This window comes from Salmo salar, chromosome ssa09, assembly GCF_905237065.1.
Source record: "Salmo salar chromosome ssa09, Ssal_v3.1, whole genome shotgun sequence".
Classification (NCBI taxonomy): domain Eukaryota; kingdom Metazoa; phylum Chordata; class Actinopteri; order Salmoniformes; family Salmonidae; genus Salmo; species Salmo salar.
The window spans coordinates 31116553-31144534 of record NC_059450.1 but is presented as its reverse complement, the minus strand read 5'-3'; the positions used below and the strand labels follow the sequence as shown (position 1 = coordinate 31144534).

Genomic DNA, 27982 nt, shown 5'->3' with positions numbered 1-27982 from the left:
GAGCCCCAGAACCAGCTGGCTGAGTGGACTCTTCTTTAGGTCCATCGCTCTGTAGCACAGGGCTTTGTCTTTCTTTCTTTCTTTCTTTCTTTCTTTCTTTCTTTCTTTCTTTCTTTCTTTCTTTCTTTCTTTCTTTCTTTCTTTCTTTCTTTCTTTCTTTCTTTCTTTCTTTCTTTCTGTGTCTTTCAGCCTCTCTTTCTCTCTCTCTCTCTCTCTCTCTCTCTCTCTCTCTCTCTCTCTCTCTCTCTCTCAGCCTCTATCTCTCTCTCTCTCTCTCTAGGGGGGCTGTCAGAGTTAATCAGGTAACTTGAGTTAACTTTGCTAACACTTTATATTATGGGTACCTAATAAACCATTTATAAGGCATTTATAAATTGTGTGTTCACAATTTATGAATCATTATTCTCACATTTGTAATGCTAGTAAGCTAGTTGAACATGTGTTGTGTGCTTATTATTTTACCACGTACTGCTGGAATGTCTACCAATGGCATGTCCATCTTTTTGTGAAAAATTACACTGGTCACTCAAAACATTTATAAAATGTTTATAAAGTATAAATAGCACTCACTTTAGATTAAGGACTGCACAAAGACTTAACTAATGATTCGTAAATGGTTTATAAATGCGGGACTAATGATAAAGAAATGGTGAACACACAATTTATAAATAGTTTATCAGGTACCTTTAAAATAAAGTCTTACATTTTTTTGGTGTGATTATGTGCATTGTCTGAAAGTGTTCCAAATATATTGAAAACATCAAAAATACTAAAATACCATATATACAGCTAAAATTACAACAATGTGAAGATCAAACCAAGTTGACGTTGAGGTTAAAGAAAAGCCCTGCTTACATCTGGTGCTAACGTGTAGCATTTGTTCTGATCATAGCATATAAAAATTGTCTGTCCTCGGTTGCAACACTCACTACCGAGTTCCAAACCGCCTCTGGAAGCAAAGTCAGCTTCATGAAATGGGTTTCCATGACTGAGCAGCTGCATACAAGCCTAAGATCTTCATACGCAATGCAAAGCATTGACTCGAGTGGTGTAAAGCTCGCTACCATTGGACTCTTCAGCAGTGGAACTGATTTCTCTGGAGTGATGAATCACACTTCACCATCTGGGAGTCCGACGAACGAATCTGGGTTTGGTGGATGCCAGGAGAACACTACCTGCCCCAATGCATAGTGCCAACTGTAAAGTTTGGTGGAGGAGGAATAATGGTCTGGGGTTGTTTTTCATGGTTAGCCCCTTAGTTCCAGTGAAGGGAAATCTTAACGCTTCACCATACAATGACATTCTAGATGATTCTGTGCTTCCAACTTTGTGGCAACAGTTTGGGGAAGGCCTTGTCCTGTTTCAGCATGACAATGCCCCTGTGCACAAAGCGAGGTCCATACAGAAAGGGTTTGTTGAGATCGGTGTGGAAGAACTTCACTGGCCTGCACAGGGCTCTGACCTCAACCCCATCGAACACCTTTGGGATGAATTGGATCGCCAACTATGAGCCAGGCCTAATCTAACTAAGAACTAATCTAACTAAGGAGCTTGTGGCTGAAAGGAAGCAAGTCCCCGCAGCGACGTTCCAACATTTAGTGGAAAGCCTTCCTAGAAGAGTGAAGGCTGTTATAGCAGCAAAGGGAAGACCAACTCCATATTAATGCCGACGATTTTGCATTGAGATGTTTGACGAGCAGGTGTCCACATACTTTTGTTTATGTAATGTAGCTACATTGTTAGATGTCCGCAGTATTGTCAATAACTGACTTGTTGTATTACTGTTTCATTACAGCCGTAGCCATGAGTTCAACCTGTCCGGGACATTATTGTGGCAAGATGTTGATAAATGGCTCGTTTGATGGAGAATGTGGGGTGAGTATAGTTCCAGCTGAATTTTAACAAATCAACTGAGCTGTTGGAAGGGCATTCTAGTTACTACTGTAGCACTAAGTTCTGTAACCTAGTGTTAGGCTAAACCCATACCCTAAAATGTAGTTGAATTATCCGGTATGTCCCAGAGGAGAGAAGACAAACATGCAGAAGATCTGTGAGAAGTGTACAGAATCCCCTGAACTTTATGACTGGCTGTACCTGGGCTTCATGGCAATGCTGCCACTGGTTCTACACTGGTTCTTCATCGAGTGGTACTCTGGGAAGAAAAGGTAATGTCTCATTTTCAGCCCAAATTACAGCAGTCATAACCAATTGTGGCATGTAGGTTAAATCACTAGAGAAGCTAATCCAGAAGAAAAAAAACATTACAACCTATCTGTTGTGATAATTGCGTCGTTTGCTCAATAACTTGTTAGTTCATAAGCCTTGGCACCGTGATATAGGACTAAAGGCTGAGATAATAAAAAGACAGTGGCAGAATAAATTCAACCACACCTTTGTTTCGTTACAAAACTGGAGAGCAACATCTGTCCGGTGAAGTCCACAAAACATATTGCATGAAACAAACAGTTACATGGTCAAGGAAGTCTGCAAGTCTCAAAGAAAACAGGAGCTGATTCCACTATTCCAGCAACATTTCAACACCAACATTTCAACATCTTTTTTTAATTTATTTTTTTGATTCACCTTTATTTAACCAGGTAGGCCAGTTGAGAACAAGTTCTCATTTACAACTGCGACCTGGCCAAGATAAAGCAAAGCAAAAACAACAGAGTTACACATGGGATAAACAATCGGACTTCAATAACACAATAGACAAATCTGTATACAGTGTATGCAAATGAAGTAAGGAGGTAAGGCAATAAATAGGCCACTAGTGGCGAAGTAATTACAATTTAGCAATTTACACTGGAGTGATATGTATGAGACAGGCGAGGCTCAGGTCATTTGACTGCGGACGCAGGCAACGAGGCAGTGATCGCTGAGATCCTGGTTGAAAACAGCAGAGGTGTATTTAGAGGGCAAGTTTGTCAGGATGATATCTTTGAGGGTGCCCATGTTTACGGATTTGGGGTTGTACCTGGTAGGTTCCTTGATAATTTGTGTGAGATTGAGGGCATCTAGCTTAGATTGTAGGATGGCCAGGGTGTTAAGCATTTCCCAATTTAAGTCACCTAGCAGTACGAACTCTGACGATAGATGTGGGGCAATCAATTCACATATGGTGTCCAAGGCACAGCTAGGAGGTGAGGGGGGTCTATAACAAGCGGCAACAGTGAGGGATTTATTTCTGGAGAGATGGAACTTTAAAAGTAGAAGCTTGAACTGTTTGGGCATAGACCTGGATAGTATGACAGAACTCTGCAGGCTATCTCTACAGTAGATTGCAATTCCGCCCCCTTTAGCAGTTCTGTCATGACGGAACATGTTGTAATTGGGGATGGAAATGTCAGAGTTTTTGGTGGGCTTCCTAAGCCAGGATTCAGACACGACTAGCACATCAGGGTTGGCGGAGTGTGCTAAAGCAGTGAACAAAGCAAACTTAGGGAGGAGGCTTCTGATGTTAACATGCATGAACCCAAGGCTTTTACGGTTGCAGAAGTCAACAAATGAGAGCGCCTGGGGACACAGGGCCTGGGTTAACCTCTACATCACCAGAGGAGCAGTAGGATAAGGGTACGGCTAAGGAGTACGGCTAAAGGCTAAAAGAACTGGTCGTCTAGTGTGTTGGTAACAGAGAACAAAAGGAGCAGATTTCTGGTCGTGGTAGAATAGATTCAGGGCATAGTGTACAGACAAGGGTATGGTAGGGTGTGAATACAGTGGGGGTAAACCTAGGTATTGAGTGACGATGAGAGAGGTTGCATCTCTGGAGGCGCCAGTTAAGCTGGGTGCGGTCTCTGCATGTGTGGGGGGTGGGACAAAGGAGCTATCCGAGGCATGTTGAGCAGGACTAGGGGCTCCGCAGCAAAATTAAACAATGAGAGCTGCCCTAAACAACAGTATTCAAGGCATAATGACATTAGAGAAAGGCATAAAGCAATCACAGGTGTTGATTGGGAGAGCTAAGACAACAATAGGTGAGACAACAACGGGTAAACAGCTAGGACAACAACAATGGGTAGATGGCGATGAATGGGCACAGAGTCAGTTAGCTACACACAGGGCCTGAGTTTGAGGCTGGGGCAGACAGTAGAGGTCGACCGATTAATCGGAATGGACGATTTAATTAGGGCCAATTTCAAGTTTTCATAACAATTGGAAATCGGTATTTTTGGACACCGATTTGGCAGAATTTAGTATTTTATTTTAAATATTTTTTCAAACTTTTTAATTTTTTTTTAAACATTTATAGCTTTTTTTAACAATTATTATTATTTTTTACATTTAATATTATTATATATTTTTTTACCCCTTTATTTATCTAGGCAAGTCAGTTAAGAACACATTCTTATTTTCAATGACGGCCTAGGAACGGTGGGTTCAGGGGCAGAACGACAGATTTTTACCTTGTCAGCTCGGGGATTCAATCTTGCAACCTTACGGTTAACTAGTCCAACATTCTAACCACTTGCTTTACATTGCACTCCACGAGGAGCCTGCCTGTTACGCGAATGCAGTAAGAAGCCAAGGTAAGATGCTAGCTAGCATTAAACTTATCTTATAAAAAACAATCAATCAATCATAATCACTAGTTAACTACACATGGTTGATATTACTAGTTTATCTAGCCTGTCCTGCGTTGCATATAATCGATGCGGTGCGCATTCGCGAAAAAGGACTGTCGTTGCTCCAACGTGTACCTAACCATAAACATCAATGTCTTTCTTTAAAATCAATACACAAGTATATACACTGCTCAAAAAATATAGGGAACACTTAAACAACACAATGTAACTCCAAGTCAATCACACTTCTGTGAAATCAAACTGTCCACTTAGGAAGCAACACTGATTGACAATAAATTTCACATGCTGTTGTGCAAATGGAATAGACAACAGGTGGAAATTATAGGCAATTAGCAAGACACCCCCAATAAAAGAGTGGTTCTGCAGGTGGTGACCATAGACCACTTCTTAGTTCCTATGCTTCCTGGCTGATGTTTTGGTCACTTTTGAATGCTGGCGGTGCTTTCACTCTAGTGGTAGCATGAGACGGAGTCTACAACCCACACAAGTGGCTCAGGTAGTGCAGCTCATCCAGGATGGCACATCAATGCGAGCTGTGGCAAGAAGGTTTGCTGTGTCTGTCAGCGTAGTGTCCAAAGCATGGAGGCGCTACCAGGAGACAGGCCAGTACATCAGGAGACGTGGAGGAGGCCGTAGGAGGGCAACAACCCAGCAGCAGGACCGCTACCTCCGCCTTTGTGCAAGGAGGAGCAGGAGGAGCACTGCCAGAGCCCTGCAAAATGACCTCCAGCAGGCCACAAATGTGCATGTGTCTGCTCAAACGGTCAGAAACAGACTCCATGAGGGTGGTATGAGGGCCTGACGTCCACAGGTGGGGGTTGTGCTTACAGCCCAACACCGTGCAGGACGTTTGGCATTTGCCAGAGAACACCAAGAATGGCAAATTCGCCACTGGCGCCCTGTGCTCTTCACAGCCCTCCATGTGCTCGCCAGAGGTAGCCTGACTGCCATTAGGTACCGAGATGAGATCCTCAGACCCCTTGTTAGACCATATGCTGGTGCGGTTGGCCCTGGGTTCCTCCTAATGCAAGACAATGCTAGACCTCATGTGGCTGGAGTGTGTCAGCAGGTCCTGCAAGAGGAAGGCATTGATGCTATGGACTAGCCCGCCCGTTCCCCAGACCTGAATCCAATTGAGCACATCTGGGACATCATGTCTCGCTCCATCCACCAACGCCACGTTGCACCACAGACTGTCCAGGAGTTGGCGGATGCTTTAGTCCAGGTCTGGGAGAAGATCCCTCAGGAGACCATCCGCCACCTCATCAGGAGCATGCCCAGGCGTTGTAGGGAGGTCATACAGGCACGTGGAGGCCACACACACTACTGAGCCTCATTTTGACTTGTTTTAAGGACATTACATCAAAGTTGGATCAGCTTGTAGTGTGGTTTTCCACTTTAATTTTGAGTGTGACTCCAAATCCAGACCTCCATGGGTTGATAAATTGGATTTCCATTGATTATTTTTGTGTGATTTTGTTGTCAGCACATTCACCTATGTAAAGAAAAAAGGATTTATTAAGATTATTTCATTCAGATCTAGGATGTTATTTTAGTGTTCCCTTTATTTTTTTGAGCAGTATATTTTTAAACCTGCATATTTAGTTAATATTGCTTGCTAACATGAATTTTTTTTAACTAGGGAAAATGTCTTGCAACAGAGTCAGGGTATATGAAGCAGTTTGGGCCGCTTGGCTCGTTGCGAACTGTGTGAAGACTTTCTTCCTAACAAAGACAGCCAACTTCGCCAAACGGGGGATGATTTAACAAAAGCGCATTTGCGAAAAAAGCACAATCGTTGCACGACTGTACCTAACCATAAACATCAATGCCTTTCTTAAAATCAATACACAGAATTATATATTTTTAAACCTGCATATTTAGCTAAAAGAAATCCAGGTTAGCAGGCAATATTAACCAGGTGAAATTGTCACTTCTCTTGCGTTCATTGCACGCAGAGTCAGGGTATATGCAACAGTTTGGGCCACCTGGCTCGTTGCGAACTAATTTGCCAGAATTTCCCGTAATTATGACATAACATTGAAGGTTGTGCAATGTAACAGGAATATTTAGACTTAGGGATGCCACCCGTTAGATAAAATACTGAACGGTTCCGTATTTCACTGAAAGAATAAACATTTTGTTTTCGAGATGATAGTTTCCGGATTCGACCATATTAATGACCTAAGGCTCGTATTTCTGTGTATTTATTATAATTAAGTCTATCATTTGATAGAGCAGTCTGACTGAGCGGTGGTAGGCACCAGCAGGCTCGTAAGCATTCATTCAAACAACACTTTCGTGCGTTTTGCCAGCAGCTCTTCGCAATGCTTCAAGCATTGCGCTGTTTATGACTTCAAGCCTATCAACTCCCGAGATTAGGCTTGTGTAACCGATTTGAAATGGCTAGCTAGTTAGCGGGATGCGCGCTAATAGCGTTTCAAACGTCACTCGCTCTGAGACTTGGAGTAGTTGTTCCCCTTGCTCTGCATGGGTAACGCTGCTTCGAGGGTGGCTGTTGTCAATGTGTTCCTGGTTCGAGCCCAGGTAGGAGCGAGGAGAGGGTCGGAAGCTATACTGTTACTGGCAATACTAAAGTGCCTTTAAGAACATCCAATAGTCAAAGGTATATGAAATACAAATCGTATACAACCTAAAACTTCTTACCTGGGAATATTGAAGACTCATGTTAAAAGGAACAACCAGCTTTCATATGTTCTCATGTTCTGAGCAAGGAACTTAAATGTTAGTTTTCTTACATGGCACATATTGCACTTTTACTTTCTTCTCCAACACTTTGTTTTTTCATTATTTAAACCAAATTGAACATGTTTCATTATTTATTTGAGGCTAAATTGATTGTATTGATGTTTATTGTTGTAATTGTCATTATTACAAATAAACAAAAAAATCGGCCGATTTAATCGGTAGCGTTTTTTTTGGGCCCCCGATAATCGGTTTCGGCGTTGAAAAATCATAAGCGGTCAACCTCTAGCAGACAGACAGATAAACAAAATGAAGTACTGTGTTAATGGACAGTCCAGCAGGCATCGGCTGTGTAGCCGAGTGATCATAGGGTCCAATGAAGAGCAATAGATGAAACAGGGAGACGTTCGATAGTCGATTACTACGTTGAGCGAGCGGGAGACACGGTGTTCAGGGAGCTAGCAGGCCAGGGCTAGCAGATGGATCATCACCAACGACGCAGAGGCCGGTTGAGAGCCCATCGACCGAGTTACTTCAGCAGACCAGTCGTGATGGATAGGCGGGGCTCCGTGTTGACAAAGGGTCCAGGCCAATTCGTTTGCTAGCAGGGAGATGGGCCTAGCTCGAGGCTAACTGGTGCATGCTTCTGGACAAGGGCGTTAGCCACAATAGCCACTCGGTAGCAACTAGCTAGCTGCGAAGATCCAATCACCTATGGTTAGTCTAATACAGTGACAACTAAGGTTGCACATTTTGGGGAAAATTCAGAGGTGGAAACTTTCCACGGGAATTAACAGGAATATATGGGAATTAACAGGAATCTATGGGAATTAATGGAAATATATGCTAATGAATATTAATACCATTAAAATGTAGATGTTTTTTTGCATTGGATATATTTACCATATCATATGGAGACAAACATTTTACCTTATCATTAGTAGACATTGTGAATGGTTAAATCGAAGAACATTCAGATATCTCTTCCAATACACATTGCCTGTGAGCATCAGAGGTGAACCAGTTGCATACACAGCTCGAGCAAGACATTCATCAGCATTTCTCTGACTACGTTCCTCCATTGAGTGAACAAAAACTTCTGATTCCAGGAGGACCATGAGCTGTTGCTATTGATAAGGTGTCAATTTCATAATTTTCACCTCGAGGGACTTTTGTCATAGGTTGCTTGTTGTGAGCGCTGAGGGAACTTTATGCACTTGGCCAGATGATTCTGCATCTTTGTTGCATTCTTCACATATGATTTGGCACAGTATTTGCAAATGTACACAGCTTTTCCTTCTACATTAGCTGCAGTGAAATGTCTCCACACATCAGATAGTGCCCGTGTCATTTTCCTCTAAAGATTAGGAAAAAAATTGTAAAAATAAAACAAAATACAATTCCACGTACAGATAAAAGGGTTAAGCAGTTAGATTAAAGAACTCCTTTGTAAGATAAATGTTTTAAAATAACCTGTAGGTGAATTAACACTCAGTTAGCAGGCTCAAGCAAGCTAAAACCCACATGGTAGCAAAAGCTAACTAGCAGAAGTTGTTAACAAGTTACAAAATATTTAAACACACTTTGCTGTAGGCTACTATTTACTAGTTAACAAATTATGTATGTCATATAAAATATATTTACCCCACCCAGTATTGTAATCAAAACTTACCAGAAAGGATGTGGTCCTTGGCTCAGACAGTGTAGTAGTGTGGGCTCAATAGCATCTCATTAGTGTGCAAGATCTTGAGAATCAGCTGTACATGTGATGGAAGAGTGCACTGTGCATGCAGAGGGTTGCAATTTCATTGAATTGGGGACAGTTTAACCAAAATATGCCACAATACCTATCTATAATTGTGTATGGAAATATATGCAAGTTAATATTAATACCATTTAAATGTAGATGTTTTTTGCATTGGATATATTTACCATATCATATGGAGACACTTATGTGTATCCCACAAAAAAGGTTCACTGTTATAAGCTAACTTTTTTTTTTATGAATTGAAGCAAAATTCCCAACATTCCCGGGCTTAACTTCCCATGGAAAATTTCCGACCCTTTGCAACCCTAGTGACAACTAAAAGATACCAAAAATAGCTAGCTAGACACCGGAGGAGGACAACACAACGATATGCAACAATTCTAGTTTTTTCTGTCAATAATGATGTTTGGTTTGTGATGTGATTGGTCTGAAGCCAAATCCAAACTTGCTTCCCTTGACACTTTTTGTTTGGTTTTGTTCACTCTGATTCTTTCTCTGGTGAGATACATTCAGCTTCTTAAGAATGTAAGGAAGTTTATGAAATTCGGAGAGATGAAAGAAATGATTTTGTCATATTTTTTTTTCTTGGGAAGCCTGGCATCCCATTGCATCCATGAACACGCTCCACTGGTCATACCCATGGCCAATAGGCTACATATTGTGACATTTACTGTAGAGCAGTGTTGGGGAAGCTACTCTGAAAATATAGTTGACCAAGTTACCAATTACTTGTGAAAGAAGTTAAGTTGCATTAAAGCTACCATTTTTTTAAGAAAAAAACTATTTACTTAACTAAAGTTACTTTGAAAAAGTAGTTCGCTACATCGTTATAAATTATCATATCGAAATCTGAAATGTCTTAGACTCCAAATTGCAAGAACAGATCAATCTGGAGTCCGCTGTTAACAGAATGTGTAATTTAGCCTATTAAACACAAAAACTATGTTTCAAGTGTGAATTAGGCATGTCTGATGCCCGAAAAAGAAAGGAAATTCTTGACGACTTCACCCATATTTTATTTTTGCTACATGGCAAAAAGTAATTAACTACTTTTAACACTAGCAATGTTTTGAATTTAGTTTGTCTACCATCAAGCTACTGCAAAATGTAGTTGAATTACTGGTTAAACTACATGCAGTTTACTACTCCCCAAAACTGCTGTAGGGGTGTTTTATGAAAGGAAATAAACATGGTCCTGTAGTAGCCTACTTGGTAACTCACATTAATGTTACTGATATTATGTATATCTTTCTGAAGCTCCAGTGCCCTCTTCCAACACATCACAGCCCTGTTTGAGTGCAGCGCTGCGGCTATGGTGACTCTGCTGGTCAACGACCCAGTGAGTCTGCTGTCTATCAGGTCCTGCAGAGTCCAGATGCTTTCAGACTGGTACACCATGCTGTACAACCCCAGCCTAGACTACATCACCACTCTACACTGTACACAGGAAGCTGTCTTTCCCCTGTGAGTAGCCTATGGCTCGTCCATGTCATGAATGGGATCTATGCACTTTTAGGGCTGGTTTCTCAGTTAGTCCTGGACTCAAAGCATGCTGAAATAGCTTTTTAGTCCAGGATTAATTTCAGTCTCTATCTGGAAACAGTCTCATCATCAACTGATATGAGACATATGAAATTGGTTGGCATGTTCAGCTTCAGAGCAGTGTGCGCACCATCAAGCACAGTGTGATGTGAGATGTTTTGTTCATTGAATAACATGACTTATTCTGTATCCGCAGGTACACTATAGTGTTGATCTACTACGCCTTCTGCCTGGTGTTCATGATGCTTCTGCGTCCACTCCTGGTCAAGAAGATCGCCTGTGGTCTGGGGAAATCTGACCGCTTCAAGAGCATCTACGCTGCTCTCTACTTCTTCCCCATCCTGACAGTCCTGCAAGCTGTGGGAGGCGGCCTGCTCTGTGAGTATGCTTTCAAATAAGGGTCCGGTCTGGTTCGGGCCGACCCGGTTTGGTTTCCATTTATATAGTATTTATGGTTACATAATTGATTTATGTGAAATGCATTATTTTAAGGCCATAGGTCTTGTCGCCTCGGAAGCCTAGGCACCTCACGTTCTGTTCCAATGCCTGGGGAAGTTCTCCCCAGGAAGACCAAAAATAAAATGTCCACCAGAACTATTGCCAGTGATCACACAGGCCACAATATTTGATGGGTTTGATAAGTAGAAATGTGTCACTAGTTTCCATGTAGACTCCATGGAAACTAGTGACAAGTGTATGTAAACTTCTGACTTCAACTGTATATATATTTACACCCCTTTTTCTCCCTAATTTCGTGGTATCCAATTGGTTAGTCTTGTCCCATCGCTGCAACTACCGTACGGACTCGGGAGAGGCGAAGGTCGAGAGCCATGCATCCTCCGCAACACGACCCAGCCAAGCCGCAGTGCTTCTTGACACAATGCCCACTTAACCCGGAAGCCAGCCGCACCAATGTGTTGGTGGTAACACCGTACACCTGGCGACCGTGTCTGTGCATGCGCCCGGCCCGCCACAGGAGTCGCTGGAGCGCGATGAGACGAGGACATACCGACGCTGGGCCAATTGTGTGCCGCCCCATGGGTCTCCCAGTCGCGGCCGGCTGCGACAGAGCCTGGACTCGACACCAGAATTTCTAGTGACACAGTGACTTAGACCACTGCGCCACTCGGGAGGCCCCACAAATGAACTTTTAACAAGGCACACCTGTTATTTGAAATGCATTTCAGATAACTACCTCATGAAGCTGGTTGAGAGAATGCCAAGAGTGTGCAAAGCTGTCATCAAGGCAAAGGGTGGCTACTTTGAAGAATCTCCAAAAATCTAAATATATTTGATATGTTTAACACTTTTTATGGTTACTATATGATTCCATATGCTTTATTTCATAGTTTTGAAGTCTTCACTATTATTCTACAATATAGAAAAACCCTTGAATGAGTAGGTGTGTCCCAACTTTTGACTGGTACTATATATATATATATATCTCGATACTTGGCGTCAAGGTAGCTATATAATATTGTACTAAATAATAGCACGTTATCTGACTATATTGTTTCACCCCCATCACTATTTAACAGCCATCCTAAAAACTAAATCCAGTACTGAAGTTCTCCAGACTTCCAATAGTCGAGGCAACAAGACAAGATTTGGCCTGGCGAGACTACCGTAATTTCCGGAATGTTAACTGCACCTGAATATAAGCCGCACCCACTGAATTAAAAAATAAATATTATTTTGAACATAAATAAGCCGCACATGTCTATAAGCCGCAGGTGCCTACCGGTACATTGAAACAAATTAACTTTACACAGGCTTTAACGAAGCACGGCTTGTAACAAAAATAAATAGGCTTTAACGAAACACGGCTTGTAACAAAAAATTTAAAATTAGCAGTAAACAGTAGCCTACCAAGAAAGTCATTGGTCACTATCTTCCTCCTCCTGTGCACTGAAACCATCTCCTTCGGTGTCGGAGTTGAATAGCCTCAGAATTGCTTCATCCGATATTGGATCGTTTTCATTGTTGCTCACGTCACTTTCATCCGGAGGCAAATCCCCCCGCTGAGCCCTCTTCAACACGCAGCAGTCCAGCCTTTCGAAACCCGTTGATGATAGTGGATTTTTTGACAATGCTCCACGCTGTCAGGACCCACAAATTTGAAAGCCGGAAAAATCCATATATTAGCCGCGTCATTGTTTAAGCCCTGAAGTTCAAAGCGTGGGAAAAAAGTTGCGGCTTATAGTCCGGAATTTACGGTAAAGGTCTTTCCATGTGACTGTGGTATAAGCTTGATGCTTACTGTTTTTCAGATTATGCTTTTCCATACATTATTTTGGTGTTGTCCCTGGTTACTCTGGCAGTGTACATGTCAGCGTCAGAAATACAGGCAAGAAACTGCTTATTTTATATTTCCCTAACCAACATTTTTTAAGTTTGATATCAGCTCAGTCAATATAATTGTTTGAGCACATATCCCATGTCCTAAGTGTTTCCTCCCTTTACTCCTATCCATAGTCTTTCAAGAATCTCGTTGCCAAGAAGAAGAGGTTGGTGGTGCTCTTCAGCCATTGGCTCCTTCACGCGTATGGCATCATCTCCATCTCCCGATTGGATAAACTGGAGCAGGACCTACCTCTATTGGCCCTGGTACCTGGACCCGCCCTTTTCTACCTGCTCACTGCCAGGTTCACTGAACCTAGCCGGATTCTGTCAGAAGGCGGCAACGGCCACTAGAACTATTATAGATGGATGTGGGTATTTAAGTTAGACTCAGGGAATTGATGTTGCCACGAGCAGCACCGCAGATATTGAGATGAGCGTGATGCAAGACTTCAGTCACACGCCTTATCTGTGCATGTTCACGGGTACACTTCACCCTCTTACAGCATGGGAGACGCTGGACTAAAACAGTGGAGAAGTTGAGCTTTGTGCGTCAACGCTCTTAGTTGTTGCGGAAATTTACCCACTTTGTTGTTTACTTTCTGCATCTACGTGATATTGCTGAGTCTACCTTTAATGTCCACCTGTCTATCAATTCAGGAGGTGTTGTCCATGGAGATATATGGACGCTAGCCTTTACTGCCTTCTCTGAGTATGGTAGGAGGATGACTGCTGCATGCAGTGTTGATAGTTGATATTCCTCTCACAGTGAAAAGGAAGATTTTATGATATTCCTAGAACTAAGGCGGGAATACAAACAACATGTGTACATACTGTATGTCTATAAACAACAAAGCTCCATATATTTCAAGTGTTAATTATTGAATGGTATCGTTTGTGTCCACTTGAATGTACTGTTCCTCATTTGAGGCTGTTTTGTATATAGATATTCACTCTGTCATATTATTTTGGGCTCCTGAGTGGCTCAGCGATCTAAGGCACTGCATCTCAGTACTAGAGACATCACTACAGACCCTGGTTCGATCCTGGGCTGTATCACAATCGGCCATGATTGGGAGTCCCATAGGGTGGCGCACAATTGGCCCAGCGTCATTAGGGTTTGGCCCGGGGGAGGCTGTCATGGTAAATAAGAATTTCTTCTTAACTGACTTGCCTAGTTAAATTAAAAAATCATATATGCTCAACATCCTTGATTGTTTTAAGCTCAGATATCCTTGATTGTTGCAGTGAAATCAAAGATGGTCTCTGGAATGTCCAATAGTTTAAGTTGAGTTAGATGTTCTTGAACTAAATCTAATGTGCCAAAAACTCTCAACACATGCATACGTCCAGTGGCAGATTGAATAGTTTATTATTACCTAATATTATGTTACAAGCCAAGTGGAATATATTTCCATTATTTTTGCTTGATCAAAAATGGAATGAAAATTATCCTGCTGTTTCCCTGTAAATGATGTTGGGGAAATACGCTTGTTGGATAGTAAATTGTGAATGTATTTTATGCATGCTCATAGAATGCTTGTAAATAAATGACAATGGATGTGTTTATTAGAAATATATATAATTTTATTGCAGTGTAATTTTAAAACATACAGAATGAGGACTTGACTAGCAACAATTTTGACTATTTATTGTAAAATGTATTGTTCAAATAAACTTGTGAAATGCAGTGTGTTATAAAGTGTTATGATTTTTCATCACAAGTGTGAGTACTCATCTACTTTCATCTCATATGACTGAACAATTGTGTTGATGTAATCCTTCTTGATGTCTCACTTTAGTTGCCCTGTTCTTTAAGTGAAATGTTCGATTTACTATTGGCCAACAGGGAACTCATGCCCTTCAGTTCCTCCTCTAGTCTACTGTTGATATCCCCCAGTTGGAACTTCCTGTCGTGGATCTTGGTCATGAGTCTGTAGATAGCCTCCAGAATCTTGTGGTCTCTCTCTGAAGATTCCTGAAGTGTTGAATGAGTCATGGATGATTTAGTGTGGTCTCTTCATGACAGTTTACTATTGACTTACAAATCCCTCAAGTCCTGCACTGTGGATTTGTCAAAATACGTTAACCAGAGAATTCTGGTCATGTACACGGTTGTCTGTCAGCATGTGGTCAGGCTATAAGTTAACATCACAGGTTGTAAAAAATGAAATGGCGTATGTACAGTAAGCTGCTGGACTGACCAGCCATGTTTTAAGAATCCTTACCTCAGTCACCACAGTGTCCTCTGCCCAAGCATCAAGCAGGCTCTCTAGGGGAAGATGCGTTTATAAGTTATGATGATATTAAAACCTGATAGACTGAACTAAATGTTATGCACAACGTTTTACAATAGTTGGAGTCATTGAGCTCGGCTGATGCTCACCAAATAGAGAATGAACCTCCTCTTTCAGCCACCCAATCTCCTTTGTGTGTCTTTCCTGGTCTTTCCTGGTGTTCCATATGTCCTCCTTCATTTGTTCAATACACTGAAAAACAATGTTTACATTGAGTTTTTGCTTGGTAGGTGAGTGAGCGGTGTAGTTCAGTATGGAGGACCATTGTGAGTGACTTGTGTCTCTTACCACATGCAGTCTGCTGTTCTCCATATTGACCTGCTCCAGCATCATCCCGTTGTCATAGATGCTCTTCTCCGTGGCGATGATGTCTGCAGCGTGAGACGTCAGCAGCTCCATGTGTTTCTCACGCAAACCCTCTAGACTCCTCTTCATGTCCTCCTGTCAGTCAGTTACAAGCAGACTGTTTCAATGCTATTATACTTCACAGCTTGCCTTTTGGAGTGTGTGGTAACCAAGATGTACATACTGAATGTTTTTGTTATGAAACTCACCTTCGGTTTGAGAAGAGTACTAGTGCTCTCTTTCATATCCTGGATGAAGAGCTCCAGATGACTGTTCTTACTCTTTAACTCTAGTGGGGAAAATCATTTAAGTAATTATAAAATGCTGCACTACATGATTTTTAAGGTTATAGTGAGCACATTCTTTGAGATATCTGCATATTTGTGTATGTCTACTTGATATTGTCTACTAAATCAAATCAAATTGTATTTGCACATGCGCCGAATACAACAGGTGTAGGCCTTACCATGAAATGTTTACTTACAAGCACTTTACCACCAATGCAGTTTTAAGAAAAATAATATTTACGAAATAAACTAAAGTAAAAAATAAAAGCGCAACAATCAAATAACAATAACGAGGCTATATACAGGGGGTACCGGTACCGAGTCAATGTGCGGGGGTACAGCTTAGTCGAGGTAATCGAGGTAATATGTACAGTACCAGTCAAAGGTTTGGACACACACCTACTCATTCAAGGGTTTTTCTTTATTTGATTCTATTTTCTATATTGTAGAATAATAGTAAAGACATCAAAACTATGAAATAACATATTTGGAATCATGTAGTAACCAAAAAAGTGTTAAACAAATCAAAATATATTTTATATTTGAGATTGTTCAAAGTAGCCACCCTTTGCCTTGATGACAGCTTTGCACACTCTTGGCATTCTCCCAACCAGCTTCATGAGGTAGTCACCTGGAATGCATTTCAATTAACAGGTGTGCCTTGTTAAAAGTTAATTTGTGGAATTTCTTTCCTTCTTAATGAGTTTGAGCCAATCAGTTGTGTTGTGACAAGGTAGGGGTGGTATACAGAAGATAGCCCTATTTAGTAAAAGACCAAGTCCATATTATGGCAAGAACAGCTCAAATAAGAAAAGAGAAACAACAGTCCATCATTACTGTTCAGCAGTCTTATGCCTTGGTGTAGAAGCTTTTAAGAAGCGTTTTGGACCTAGACTTGGCGCTCCAGTACCGTGCAGTAACAGAGAGAACAGTCTATGACTAGGGTGGCCGGAGTCATTGGCAATTTTTAGGGCCTTCCTCTGACACCGCCTGGTACAGAGGTCCTGGATGGCAGGAAGCTTGGCCCCAGTGATGTACTGGGCCGTACGCACTACCCTCTGTTGCGCTTTGTGGTCGGAGGTCGAGCAGTAGCAATACCAGGCGGTGATGCAACCGGTCAGGATGCTTTTGGTGGTGCAGCTGTAAAACTTTTTGGGGATCTGAGGACCAATGCCAAATCTTTTCAGTCTCCTGAGGGGGAATAGGCATTGTCGTGCCCTCTTCACAAATGTCTTGGTGTGTTTGGACCATGATAGTTTGTTGGTGATGTGGACACCAAGGAACTTGAAGCTATCAACCTGCTCCACTACAACCCGTCAATGGGAATGGGGGCGTGCTCAGCCCTCCTTTTCCTGTAGTCCACGATCATCTCCTTTGTCTTGATCACGTTGAGGGAGAGGTTGTTGGCCTGGCACCACACTGCCAGGTCTCTGACCTCCTCCCTATAGGCTGTCTCATCGTTGTCGGTGATCAGGCCTATCACTGTTGTGTCATCTGCAAACTTAATGATGGTGTTGGAGTCGTGCTTGGCCACGCAGTCATGGTTGAACAGGGAGTACAGGAGGGGACTAAGCACGCACCCCTGAGGGGCCCCTGTGTTGAGGATCAGCGTGTTTAGTCCCAGGGTCCTTAGCTTAGTGATGAGCTTTGAGGGCACTATGGTGTTGAACGCTGAGCTGTAGTCAATGAACAGCATTCTCACGTTAGGTGTTCCTTTTGTCCAGGTGGAAAAGGGCGTTGTTGAGTGCAATACAGATTGCGTCATCTGTAGATCTGTTGGGTCTGTATGCAAATTGGAGTGGGTCTAGGGTTTCTGGGATGATGGGATTGATGTGAGCTATGACCAGCCTTTCAAAGCACTTCATGACCACAGATGTGAGTGCTACGGGTCAGTAGTCATTTAGGCAGGTTACCTTGGTGTTCCTGGGCACAAGGACTATGGTTGTCTGCTTGAAACATGTAGGTATTACAGACTCAGCCAAGGACAGGTTGAAAATATCAGTGAAGACACTTGCCAGTTGGTCAGCGCATGTTCGCAGTACACATCCTGGTAATACGCCTGGCCCTGCGGCCTGTTTAAAGGTCTTACTCACATCAGCTACGGCGAGCGTGATCACACAGTCGTCCAGAACAGCTAGTGCTCTCATGCATGCATCAGTGTTGCTTGCCTCGAAGCGTGCATAGAAGTAATTTAACTCGTCTGATAGGCTTGTGTCACTGGGCAGCTCACGGCTGGCCTTCCCTTTGTAGTCCGTAATAGTTTGCAAGTCCTGCCACATCCGACGAGCGTTGGAGCAGATATAGTAGGATTCAATATTAGTTCTGTATTCACTCTTTGCCTGTTTGATGGTTCGTCTGAGGGCATAGCGGGATTTCTTATAAGCGTCCGGGTTATAGTCGGCAGGGAAGCCTAGTGGTTACAGCCTTGGACTAGTAACCAAAAGGTTGCAAGTTCAAATCCCCGAGCTGACAAGGTACAAATCTGTTGTTCTGTCCCTGAACAGGCAGTTAACCCACTGTTCCTAGGCTGTCATTGAAAATAAGAATTTGTTCTTAACTGGTAGAAAAAAAAAGAAAAAAAACCTGCTCCTTGAGCTGCTCCTTGAAAGCAGCAGCTCTACCCTTTAGCTCAGTGCGGATGTTGCCTGTAATCCATGGCTTCTGGTTGGTGTGGAGACAACAGTCACCGGCTTCATCAATAAGTGCATCGATGATGATGTGGTATACTCCTCAATGCCATTGGATGAGTCCCGGAACATATTCCAGTCTAAACAGGTCAACATTCACAACAACCACCCGAGCCACTGCCTGTTCACCCCGCTACCACCCAGAAGGCGAAGTCAGTACAGGGGCATCAAAGCTGGGACCGAGAGACTGAAAAACAGCTTCTATCTCAAGGCCATCAAACTGTTAAACAACCATCAATAACACAGAGAGGCTGCTGCCTACATACAGACTTGAAATCATTGGCCACTTTAATAAATGGATCACTAGTCACTTTAATAATGGCACTTTAATAATGTTTACATATCTTGCATTACTCATTTCATATGTATATACTGTATTTTATACCATCTATTGCATCTTGCCTATGCTGCTCGGTCATCGCTCATCCAGATATTTATATGTATATTCTTATTGCATCCCTTTACTTAGATTTGTGTGTATTAGGTAGTTGTGGAATTGTTAGATTACTGTTAGATATTACTGCACTGTCGGAACTAGAAGCACAAGCATTTCACTACAGTACACTCGCAATAACATCTGCTAACATCTGCATGTGTATGTGACCAATACAATTTGATTTGATCTGTGCTAGCAAAACAGTCCTGTAGCTTAGCATCTGCGTCATCTGACCACTTCTGTATTGAGAGAGTCACTGTTACTTCCTGCTTTAATTTTTGCTTGTAAGAAGGAATCAGGAGGATAGAATTATGGTCAGATTTGCCAAATGGAGGGCAGAGGAGAGCTTTGTACGCGTGCGTCTCTGTGTTATTATAGTTGTTATTATAGATATATTAGCAGATTATTGGGTCAGTACCTGAGGTATGTTTTTTTAGTTTTTGGTGCCTGGACTGGTCAATATCAAACTGGGCCTCCGCCTCCTCCAAGATAGACTCTTTACCCTTCAGGTCCTCCTCCTTCTCCAGTCGGCTCTGTGTCACTGACTCCGCTTCAGTCTAATTTCACAGAAGAAGAAGACATTAAATACATGTTTTCTCAACAGCTTGTATTTGTGATGAGGCTTACTAATGTCTGCTAGCTGAGTTAGATGTAAAATGTAAATATATATAAATATACTTACGATGAACTGTTGGATCTCGGCATTGTAGGAAATGGTCATCTGTTCATTCCCCTCCTTTGCCTTAACAATCTTGTTACTGAGACGTTCAATCAACGCGCCCATGAATACATGGTCTCTGAGTTTCTTCTCCTGATTTAAATGTTTATGAAATATAAATTAATAACAAAACAAATATAAAGTGCATGTGCTATCTCAATAGATTCCTGAAGAATTAAGGAAAAATAAGCGAACCTCTTCAAGCAGTTCCTCATATCTCCTCCTGGTTAAACCAATATTAGAGTTGACCTCTTTCACATGCTGTACTTGATCTTTTTTTAGATTCTCCAGAGACTGGCACAGTTCTTCTTTTTCAACTTCAAAGATTGCTCTGAAAAGAAAAAGTAAAAACCGTAGACTGCATCAAATAACCCAATTTATGAAGAGAAAGTCCAAGTCTGTAATGAAATGAAGAGATACTATTTGTTGCTTACATGTTCTTCTTTTCTTTATTGAGCTGTCCATGCAGTTCATCCACATTTATTTCAAACAGGTCTGCATTAACTCTATGAGAAACAAAATGCTAACTAGGTAAGCAACTATTCTGACAATTCTGCATGCCATTTACTTTATTTTTAGTACATAACTAAACAATGAGATAAAAGCTCTGTAGTTTGCAAGATAATTATTTTGACTTTTCATACTTTATATTTCAAACTTGGTCAGATGGTTAATGCTGTCCTTAGTGATATAAGTTACTTTGATACTATACAAAAGTGTCAAAACTCGTAGTGGAGATTATAGACTAATATGATAAAATGGACCATATTACTTACATATTGGTTTCATGGAGTTGTTTGATCTCTTCATCCATTTCTCTGATTTCAATTTTATGTTTAGCGATCGATGCAATGCGCTCCTCAAGTCTAACTCTGGACTTTTCTAAGCTGAAAATCGATCAAACAAACAAACATATGATAAAATGCAGTGGTGTAAAGTACTTAAGTAAACATACTCTAAAGTACTACTTAAGTAGTTTTTTGGGGTATCTGTACTTTACTATTTATATTTTTGACTACTTTTACTTTTACTTCACTACATTCCTTAAGGAAATATTGTACTTTTTACTCCATACATTTTCCTTGACACCCAAAAGTACTCGTTACATTTTGAATGCTTAGCAGGACAGGAAAAAAGTCAACTTCACCCACTTATCAACCGAACATCCCCGATCATCCCTACTGCCTCTGATCTGGTGGACTCACTAAACCGACATGCTTTGTTTGTAAATGATGTCTGAGTGTTGGAGTGTGCCCCTGGCCTTCCATAAATTAAAAAAACAAGAAAATAGTGCCATCTGGTTTGCTTAATATAAGGAATTTGAAATTATTTATACTTTTACTTTTGATACTTAAGTATATTTTAAACAAAATACTTTTAGACTTTTACTCAAGTAGAAGTTTACTGGGTGACTTTAACTTTTACTTGAGTCATTTTCTATTCAATTATCTTTACTTTTACTCAAGTATGACAGTTGAGTACTTTTTACACCACTGATAAAATGTAAGTAAAAATGACTGTCAGCCAAAGTAAAGGGAAAGCAGTGTTGCAGGTTGACTTGATCCTTCGTAGATGTAGGATGCAAAGAGGTATAGCTGGAATACCGTCTTGAGACATTGAGGTGTTCAGCCATGACGTCGTCCTCCTCTTTCCTTTGAGCTTTAAATCTGTCAGACATCTTAGCAATAGACTCCAGGCGGATGGCATTCACTATCTGGCCCTCCTCCATCTCACCATCCACCTGCACACATAACAGAACAGAGCCCATCTACACAGCGCCTATCTATAATGCATGAGAATCCTCTACAACAGAGATCATCAACTAGGGGGCCGGAACATAATTACAAATAATTCCTAGACTGCAAATTGACCGCAAGTAGCCCAAACTGATATATTTGACTAAAACACAACTTTCAACCTTGCTTACATTTGTATACGATCACATATATCTCTCTATTATGCGTAGGAATAGTTTCAAACAGATTTCCAAAATGAAAATCCCTTGGAGCTGATTTGCTGGTGATTTTACAGTCTTTTATGTCCAACAATAAAAATATTAAAAAATTGTTGTTGCTCAGAACACTTGGGAACCCTGCTCTACAATCAACCAATACTGGCTCCCCCAGACCACACCAACCCCGCATATCATCCCAGGGGGGTGTTCAGCAGCGAGTAAACATTTTGAAACGGGGAGGTACTACCTGAAGTCAAAGCCAACCCTCAGCATCATAAATTTGTTTCACATACACTACATGGCCAAAAGTATGTGGAGACCTGATCATCTAATATATCATTCCAAAATCATGGGCATTAATATGGAGTTGGTCCCCCCTTTGCTACTATAACAGCCACCACTCCTCTGGGAAGGCTTTCCACTCGATATTGGAACATTGCTGCGGGGACTTGCTTCCATATAGCCACGAGCATTAGTGAGGTCGGCATTTCAATTCATCCCAAAGGTGTTCAATGGGGTTGAGGTCAGGGCTCTGTGCAGGCCAGTCATGTTCTTCCACACCGATCTCGACAAACCATTTGTGTATGGACCTCATTTGCGCACGGGGGCATTGTCATGCTGAAACAGGAAAGGGCCTTCCCCAAACTGTTGCCACAAAGTTGGAAGCACAGAATCGTCTAGAATGTCATTGTATACTGTAGCGTTAAGATTTCCCTTCACTGGAACTAAGGGGCCTAGCCCGAACCATGAAAAACAGCCCCAGACCATTATTCCTTCTTCACCAAACTTTACAGTTGCACTATGAATAGGGGAAGGTAGCGTTCTCCTGGCATCCGCCAAACCCAGATTAGTCTGTTGGACTGCCAGATGGTGAAGTGTGATTCATCACTCCAGAGAACGCATTTCCACATTTCCACTACAGTCCAATGGTGGCGAGCTTTACACCACTCCAGCCGACGCTTGGCATTGCGCATGGTGATCTTAGGCTTGTGTGCAGCTGCTCGGCCATTGTGTGCAGCTGCGTACGAACAGTTCTTGTACTGACGTTGCTTCCAGAGGCAGTTTGAAACTAGGTAGTGAGTGTTGCAACCGATGAATGATGATTTTTACGTTCTACGCACTTCAGCACTCGTGGTCCCATTCCGTGAGCTTGTATGGCCTACCACTTCGTGGCTGAGCCGTTGTTGCTCTTAGACATTTCCACTTCACAATAACAGCACTTACAGTTGATCGGGGCATCTCTAGAAGGGCATACATTTGACAAGCTGATTTGTTGGCAAGGTGGCATTTAATGACGGTGCCACGTTGAAAGTCACTGAGCTCTTCAGTAAGGCCATTCTATTGCCAATGTTTGTTTATGGAGATTGCATGACTGTGTGCTCAATTTTGTTCACCTGTTAGCAACGGGTGTGGCTGAAATAGCCGAATCCACTAATTTGAAGGGATGTCCACATACTTTTGTATATATGGTGTATGATTCTGACTTTTGCCAGACACATACAAACACTCCAACTCCTCTACAAGGGGAAACCAGGAGAGTAATTCTATTCAAAGGGCATTTTCACGTTCAGTCAGCCTGTCATCGGATCATATGGCCAGACACAGCTGCTATGCCCTTTGATGGACTGTGTGAACTCTAGCACATCAGAGGACACTCCAGTGAACTGGCTCTCTTAAAGGTCAGACTTAGCACAAAGTGCCTTTGAAGGAATAATTTCTAAAAATATCAATTTGACTACAGAACAGCAGGGCTGAGGCCTCTGGCAATGGCAGGAAATCGATGTCTCACATCTGACATCATGCAGGTGTTTATAATCCCTCCCACCATAGCAACACCAACAGAGAGAAGAGAAGAGTGAGAGGGAAGAGGAGGATGAAGCAACATGTTGCCCTGGAGCTGTACTGTAGTAGTAGCATCGCTTTGGAAAAATCAAACTATCTCTCACCTCTACAATCTTTTCCTGTAGTGCCTGAACTTTCAGTTCAAATACAATTCTCACTTCAGCCAACTCCTTTACATGAAATTCCCTGTGGAAACAATGGTTAATGAGTCGAAAAAGATGGAATGATGGAATCAAACATGATGTAACATACAGTATCCCTTGCATTCCATGTATGCTCCATGCTTACGCTACATACAGTACCTAGATGAATGCAAATCTTACTTCTGAAGAACAAGTTCCTCAAATGTCTTGATCTCGTCTGCCAGCTGCTCTTTGTATTGGATTTCAGACGCTGTCAGTTTGGCTATACTTTGCTCTAACTGGGCAATGTGCTGCAATGAAGGAAGAGTGTTGTGTGAAATAACAAAATTTATAAATATGTATTTAAATCCAGTGGTGGAGATAGTACCAATTGTCAAGATACCTTAATATAAAATGACTGAAGTAAAAGTGAAGGTAACCCAGTAAAGTACTACTTGAGTAAAATTCTTAAACTATTTGGTTTTAAATATACTTAAGTATCAAAAGTAAATGTAAATAATTACTCAAATATACTTAAGAATCAAAAGTAAAAGTAAACGTTATAAATAATTTCAAATTCCTTATATTAAGAAAACCAGACAGTATGATTTTCCTGTTTTTTGAATTAACGGAGAGCCAGGGACACACTCCAACACTCAAATATCATTTAAAAACAAAGCATTTGTGTTTAGTGAGTGCCAGATCAGAGGCAGTAGGGATGACCACGTGTCCTCTTGATAATTGCATGAATTGGACCATTTTCCTGTCCTGCTAAGCATTCAAAATGTCACAAGTACTTTTGGGTGCCAGGGAAAATTTCTGGGAGTGAAAAGTACATATTTTCTTTAGTTTTGTAGTGGAGTAAAAGTTGTCAAAAATATATATTTTACAGATTCACCAAAAACTACTTAAGTAGTAGTATTTTTACTTAGTTACTTTACACCACTGTTTATATCATACTATAAATGAATAAAAAAGGCAGTTATAGCAAGTGAAGAGCATTAGTGGATAATTTTATTAATTTACTACTTGACTGAAATACTTCAGTTCACTTACTTTTTTTTGCTCTGTGACTTTGTCCTCCTTATCCAACAGTTCTGCTAAAAAAATGTCCAGCTCTCTGCGTTTATTCTCATTGTTCTTCTTCTGGTCCTGTATGTTATTGATGACTTCCTCACACTAGACCAGCAGGGGAGGATAAGATTAAGACGGTGCCTCACAGCAGGGTATAGTATCTCAGATACTGTAAGCAGATAGCGGTTAAGAGCATTGGGCCAGGAACCGAAAAGTCGCTGGTTCGAATCCAAGAGCCGATTAGGTGAAAAATCTGCCCATGTGCCCTTGAGCAAGGGACTTTTAAACCTAATTGCTCCTGTGCCTCTGCTAAATAACAAACATTTAAACATTTAAATGTAGCTATAATAAGAGGTGACTGTGATGTACCTCTCTCTGAAGATTCTCATTTGTTTCATCAAACGTCTTCCTCTCTTGAATCATGTCCTCCTCTAGCTCCACTTTAGCGGTCTCCACATCTGTGATCTTGGCTTTCCCTTCTTTGATCTTGTTCATTGTTTCATTGAGCAGAATCTGTTTATTGGCCTTCTCTGACAGCTGGTAGTTTAATTGGTTGATGACATTTTCATGGTCACCTTTTACCAACTCTCTCTCAGGACTGAAAAGGATTCCAAAACAAGTAATAACAAGTTATAACATCATGGATGTTATGTGAAATGTTGCCAATTTTGTTATGATCTGTTACACCTTTCATTGCTCAACATTACTTATATTACTTACTAAAGAATAGCATTTTGCTTTTCAAGGACTTCCTGTTTTTTCTCCATTAATTCTATTTCTTGTACTATACTGTTCAGTTCATCTTGGAGTTGAGTAATTTGACCCGCATTTATATTTCTTGCAGCCGCAACACCAGCTGAAAGGGACAATGACACATATCTGTCAGCAAAACATGACTGGATAGCTTTTTCATTCTAGCTTTAAGGCAAGACCAGGCAACAAGGCCGCTCTAGGCATAAGCGACATAAGCAGTCTCTTAGGACCTCAGTCGGGGTCTTAACTTACTGTTGAGAGTTAGAATAGTAGAATACACAAGGTGCAAGTTTGACATTATTCTCTTGTTATGTCAGTCACTGACAGTCACTCAGCCATGTCAGCTAACAATTTTTATATTGGTAAGTTAGTCTTGCCAGCTATCTAAACTTGTAGTAATCATGTCCAAATACCGACAGGTCACGCAGTGCACATGCCCAGGGACCCTGGCCTCCAGGGGGCCCCCACTGATTTTGTAAGTCATTCTCACTCAGATATCATTAACATGGCATAAGTCATGGCAAAATGTTAGAATGGCAGGAAATTAGCTGTAAAACTGCAAATCTTTTCTCGCTGACTCATAGCAAAATGAGAATTGCATGATATATTTTTATAAAATTGCAACATTTTCTCTCAGCACTATGGCAAAATGTGTAGAATTGCAGGAAATGTACTTTAGACCTGCAAAATGTTTCAAGATTGGGGCCAATAAAAAACAAATCTCGCTTAGGGCCCCCAAAGGGCTAGAGCCGGGCAATATTAATTTATTTCCACTGGGCACAGACATCAGTTCAATGTCTAGTTTTGATTTACATTTAGTTGTCAACTAAAGTGAATTCACTTTAGTTGACAACTAAATGTAAATTGTGAAATCCACAAAACATTTCCACCATGTCATTGGATATAGTCTAAAAGTTGTGTGGGAAAAATATGAAATTCCCTTACGTTGATGACTTCTTTCCAATTCCAGTCAGTTTTTCACGTTGATTCAACATCATCACAATTCAATTTGGGGTTGAAATGATGTGGAAACAACATTGATCCAACCAGGTTTTGCCCAGTGGGTTGTATTCTATGAAATCATATCATTGGGCTATATAAGTTATTACCTGATATCTCATTCTGAACATCATCATGGATATTCTGGCATTGATGTCGGAGTTTGCTCGTTTCAATAGTTTCGACCTCCAGTTGTTCATGGACTACTCTTCTGGAAGTCTCCTGATTTATAGAAAATAGGGTTTTCAAAAGAGTGTGTAAAGCAAGTTTTCTGGCCTCTATGGCCATTGTCTCTATGGACTTATTTAATTTCAATGTTTTATTAGTTGTATGTACAGGATACACATGGTATACACAGTCCAACGAAATGCTTACTTGCAGGTTCCTTCTCGACAATGCAACAACAATAAGAATAGATAAGAATACGAACATAAAGTAAATGGCTCAGTATAATATACTTTATATTTACCTACCCACTGGGCACAGACGTAAATTCAACGTCTATTCCGCGTTGGTTCAACCAGTGTGTGCCCAGTGGATAGGTTTACATTCCACTTTAGATAATCGATTAGTTTATTAGTCTACTTATTAAATCAATCGTATTGGTCGTGACAATATTTAGACTACCCGATGTTCGATCTTCTCTTTCCCTATTGGCATATGCCTACCAGTTCAGTGATGGCAGCAGCTATTTCTTTCAGGTGATGACTGGCCTCAGGACTGAATGGAACTCCCTCATCCCTCAGCTGCTTGTCTATGTCAAGGCAAACGTTCAAACAGGCAAGTTGTGCTATTAGCGATGTAAATTTAGATCTGATACAAGTACTTATTTGAAACATTAAAATGATTCAACTTGGCAACTACAAATCAAAGTAATCGGGCGGGTTGCATCAAGTCTGCGCTCATTCACAGGTTTAGGAGTTGTCAACACTGAAAAGTAGCAGTTTATCGGATGCTTCTCACTACGTTTCGTTGACAATGATAGGTAGGGGCTAGCTAGCTATAGTCACTCATGACATGTGGAACAGTAGCAAGAGAGAGAGGCGCCTGTTGTTTTCTTACCTAATTCGCCCAAATGCTCCAAAGCAACCAGAACAGCTGGAAAGTCTGGCACTAAGCAAGATGCCATGTCGAATGTAAAATATATGCAAATAGCTAGCTTCGTTGACTTGTATCAGTGTTTAGCGTTTGCTTCCAAGTTTGAGCAGCGCGAACCGAATATGGGTTGGCATGGTAACCAACATGCAAGACACGAAAGTGAGAGTAGGCCTAGATCTTGCACTCAAAAAGGTGAAGTGCATGTGGAATGGGATTGGAATAACAATATTAATGAGTATCACTCTAGCATCTTGAAGATATTATATTTGGTATGTTACTACTAAAATGTTTTCTAAATAAAAATAAAATTATCCTACCTTTATTTGGGGGTAATATATAGCCTACTTCTCATTATATATATTTTTGCCAGTATTAATCAACGTCGTTAAAGACAATGCCAGGGAAAGACGTCAATCAAATCATCCTCA

General features: G+C 41.2%; 2 protein-coding genes across 2 annotated transcripts; one reads left to right on the top strand and one right to left on the bottom strand.

Moving 5' to 3' along the window:
• Nucleotides 1–1627: 1627 nt before the first annotated feature.
• Nucleotides 1628–14489, top strand: LOC106611187 (JNK1/MAPK8-associated membrane protein-like). Its single transcript, XM_014211144.2, has 6 exons — nucleotides 1628–1875; nucleotides 2022–2165; nucleotides 10318–10524; nucleotides 10799–10980; nucleotides 12873–12949; nucleotides 13078–14489. The coding sequence occupies exons 1-6, from the start codon at nucleotides 1850–1852 to the stop codon at nucleotides 13294–13296; spliced, it is 855 nt and encodes a 284-aa protein (XP_014066619.1). The 5' UTR covers nucleotides 1628–1849; the 3' UTR covers nucleotides 13297–14489.
• A 29-nt stretch (nucleotides 14490–14518) lies between these two features.
• ccdc175 (coiled-coil domain containing 175) lies at nucleotides 14519–27681 on the bottom strand. Its single transcript, XM_014211195.2, has 19 exons — nucleotides 27519–27681; nucleotides 27125–27210; nucleotides 26567–26678; nucleotides 25425–25560; nucleotides 25074–25302; nucleotides 24687–24809; nucleotides 23832–23941; nucleotides 23613–23694; nucleotides 21317–21453; nucleotides 20489–20599; nucleotides 20147–20218; nucleotides 19908–20043; nucleotides 19677–19805; nucleotides 19413–19551; nucleotides 15794–15873; nucleotides 15528–15680; nucleotides 15329–15431; nucleotides 15171–15214; nucleotides 14519–14920 (listed from the first exon to the last, which is right to left on the bottom strand). The coding sequence occupies exons 1-19, from the start codon at nucleotides 27583–27585 to the stop codon at nucleotides 14741–14743; spliced, it is 2229 nt and encodes a 742-aa protein (XP_014066670.1). The 5' UTR covers nucleotides 27586–27681; the 3' UTR covers nucleotides 14519–14740.
• Between the last annotated feature and the right edge of the window lie 301 nt (nucleotides 27682–27982).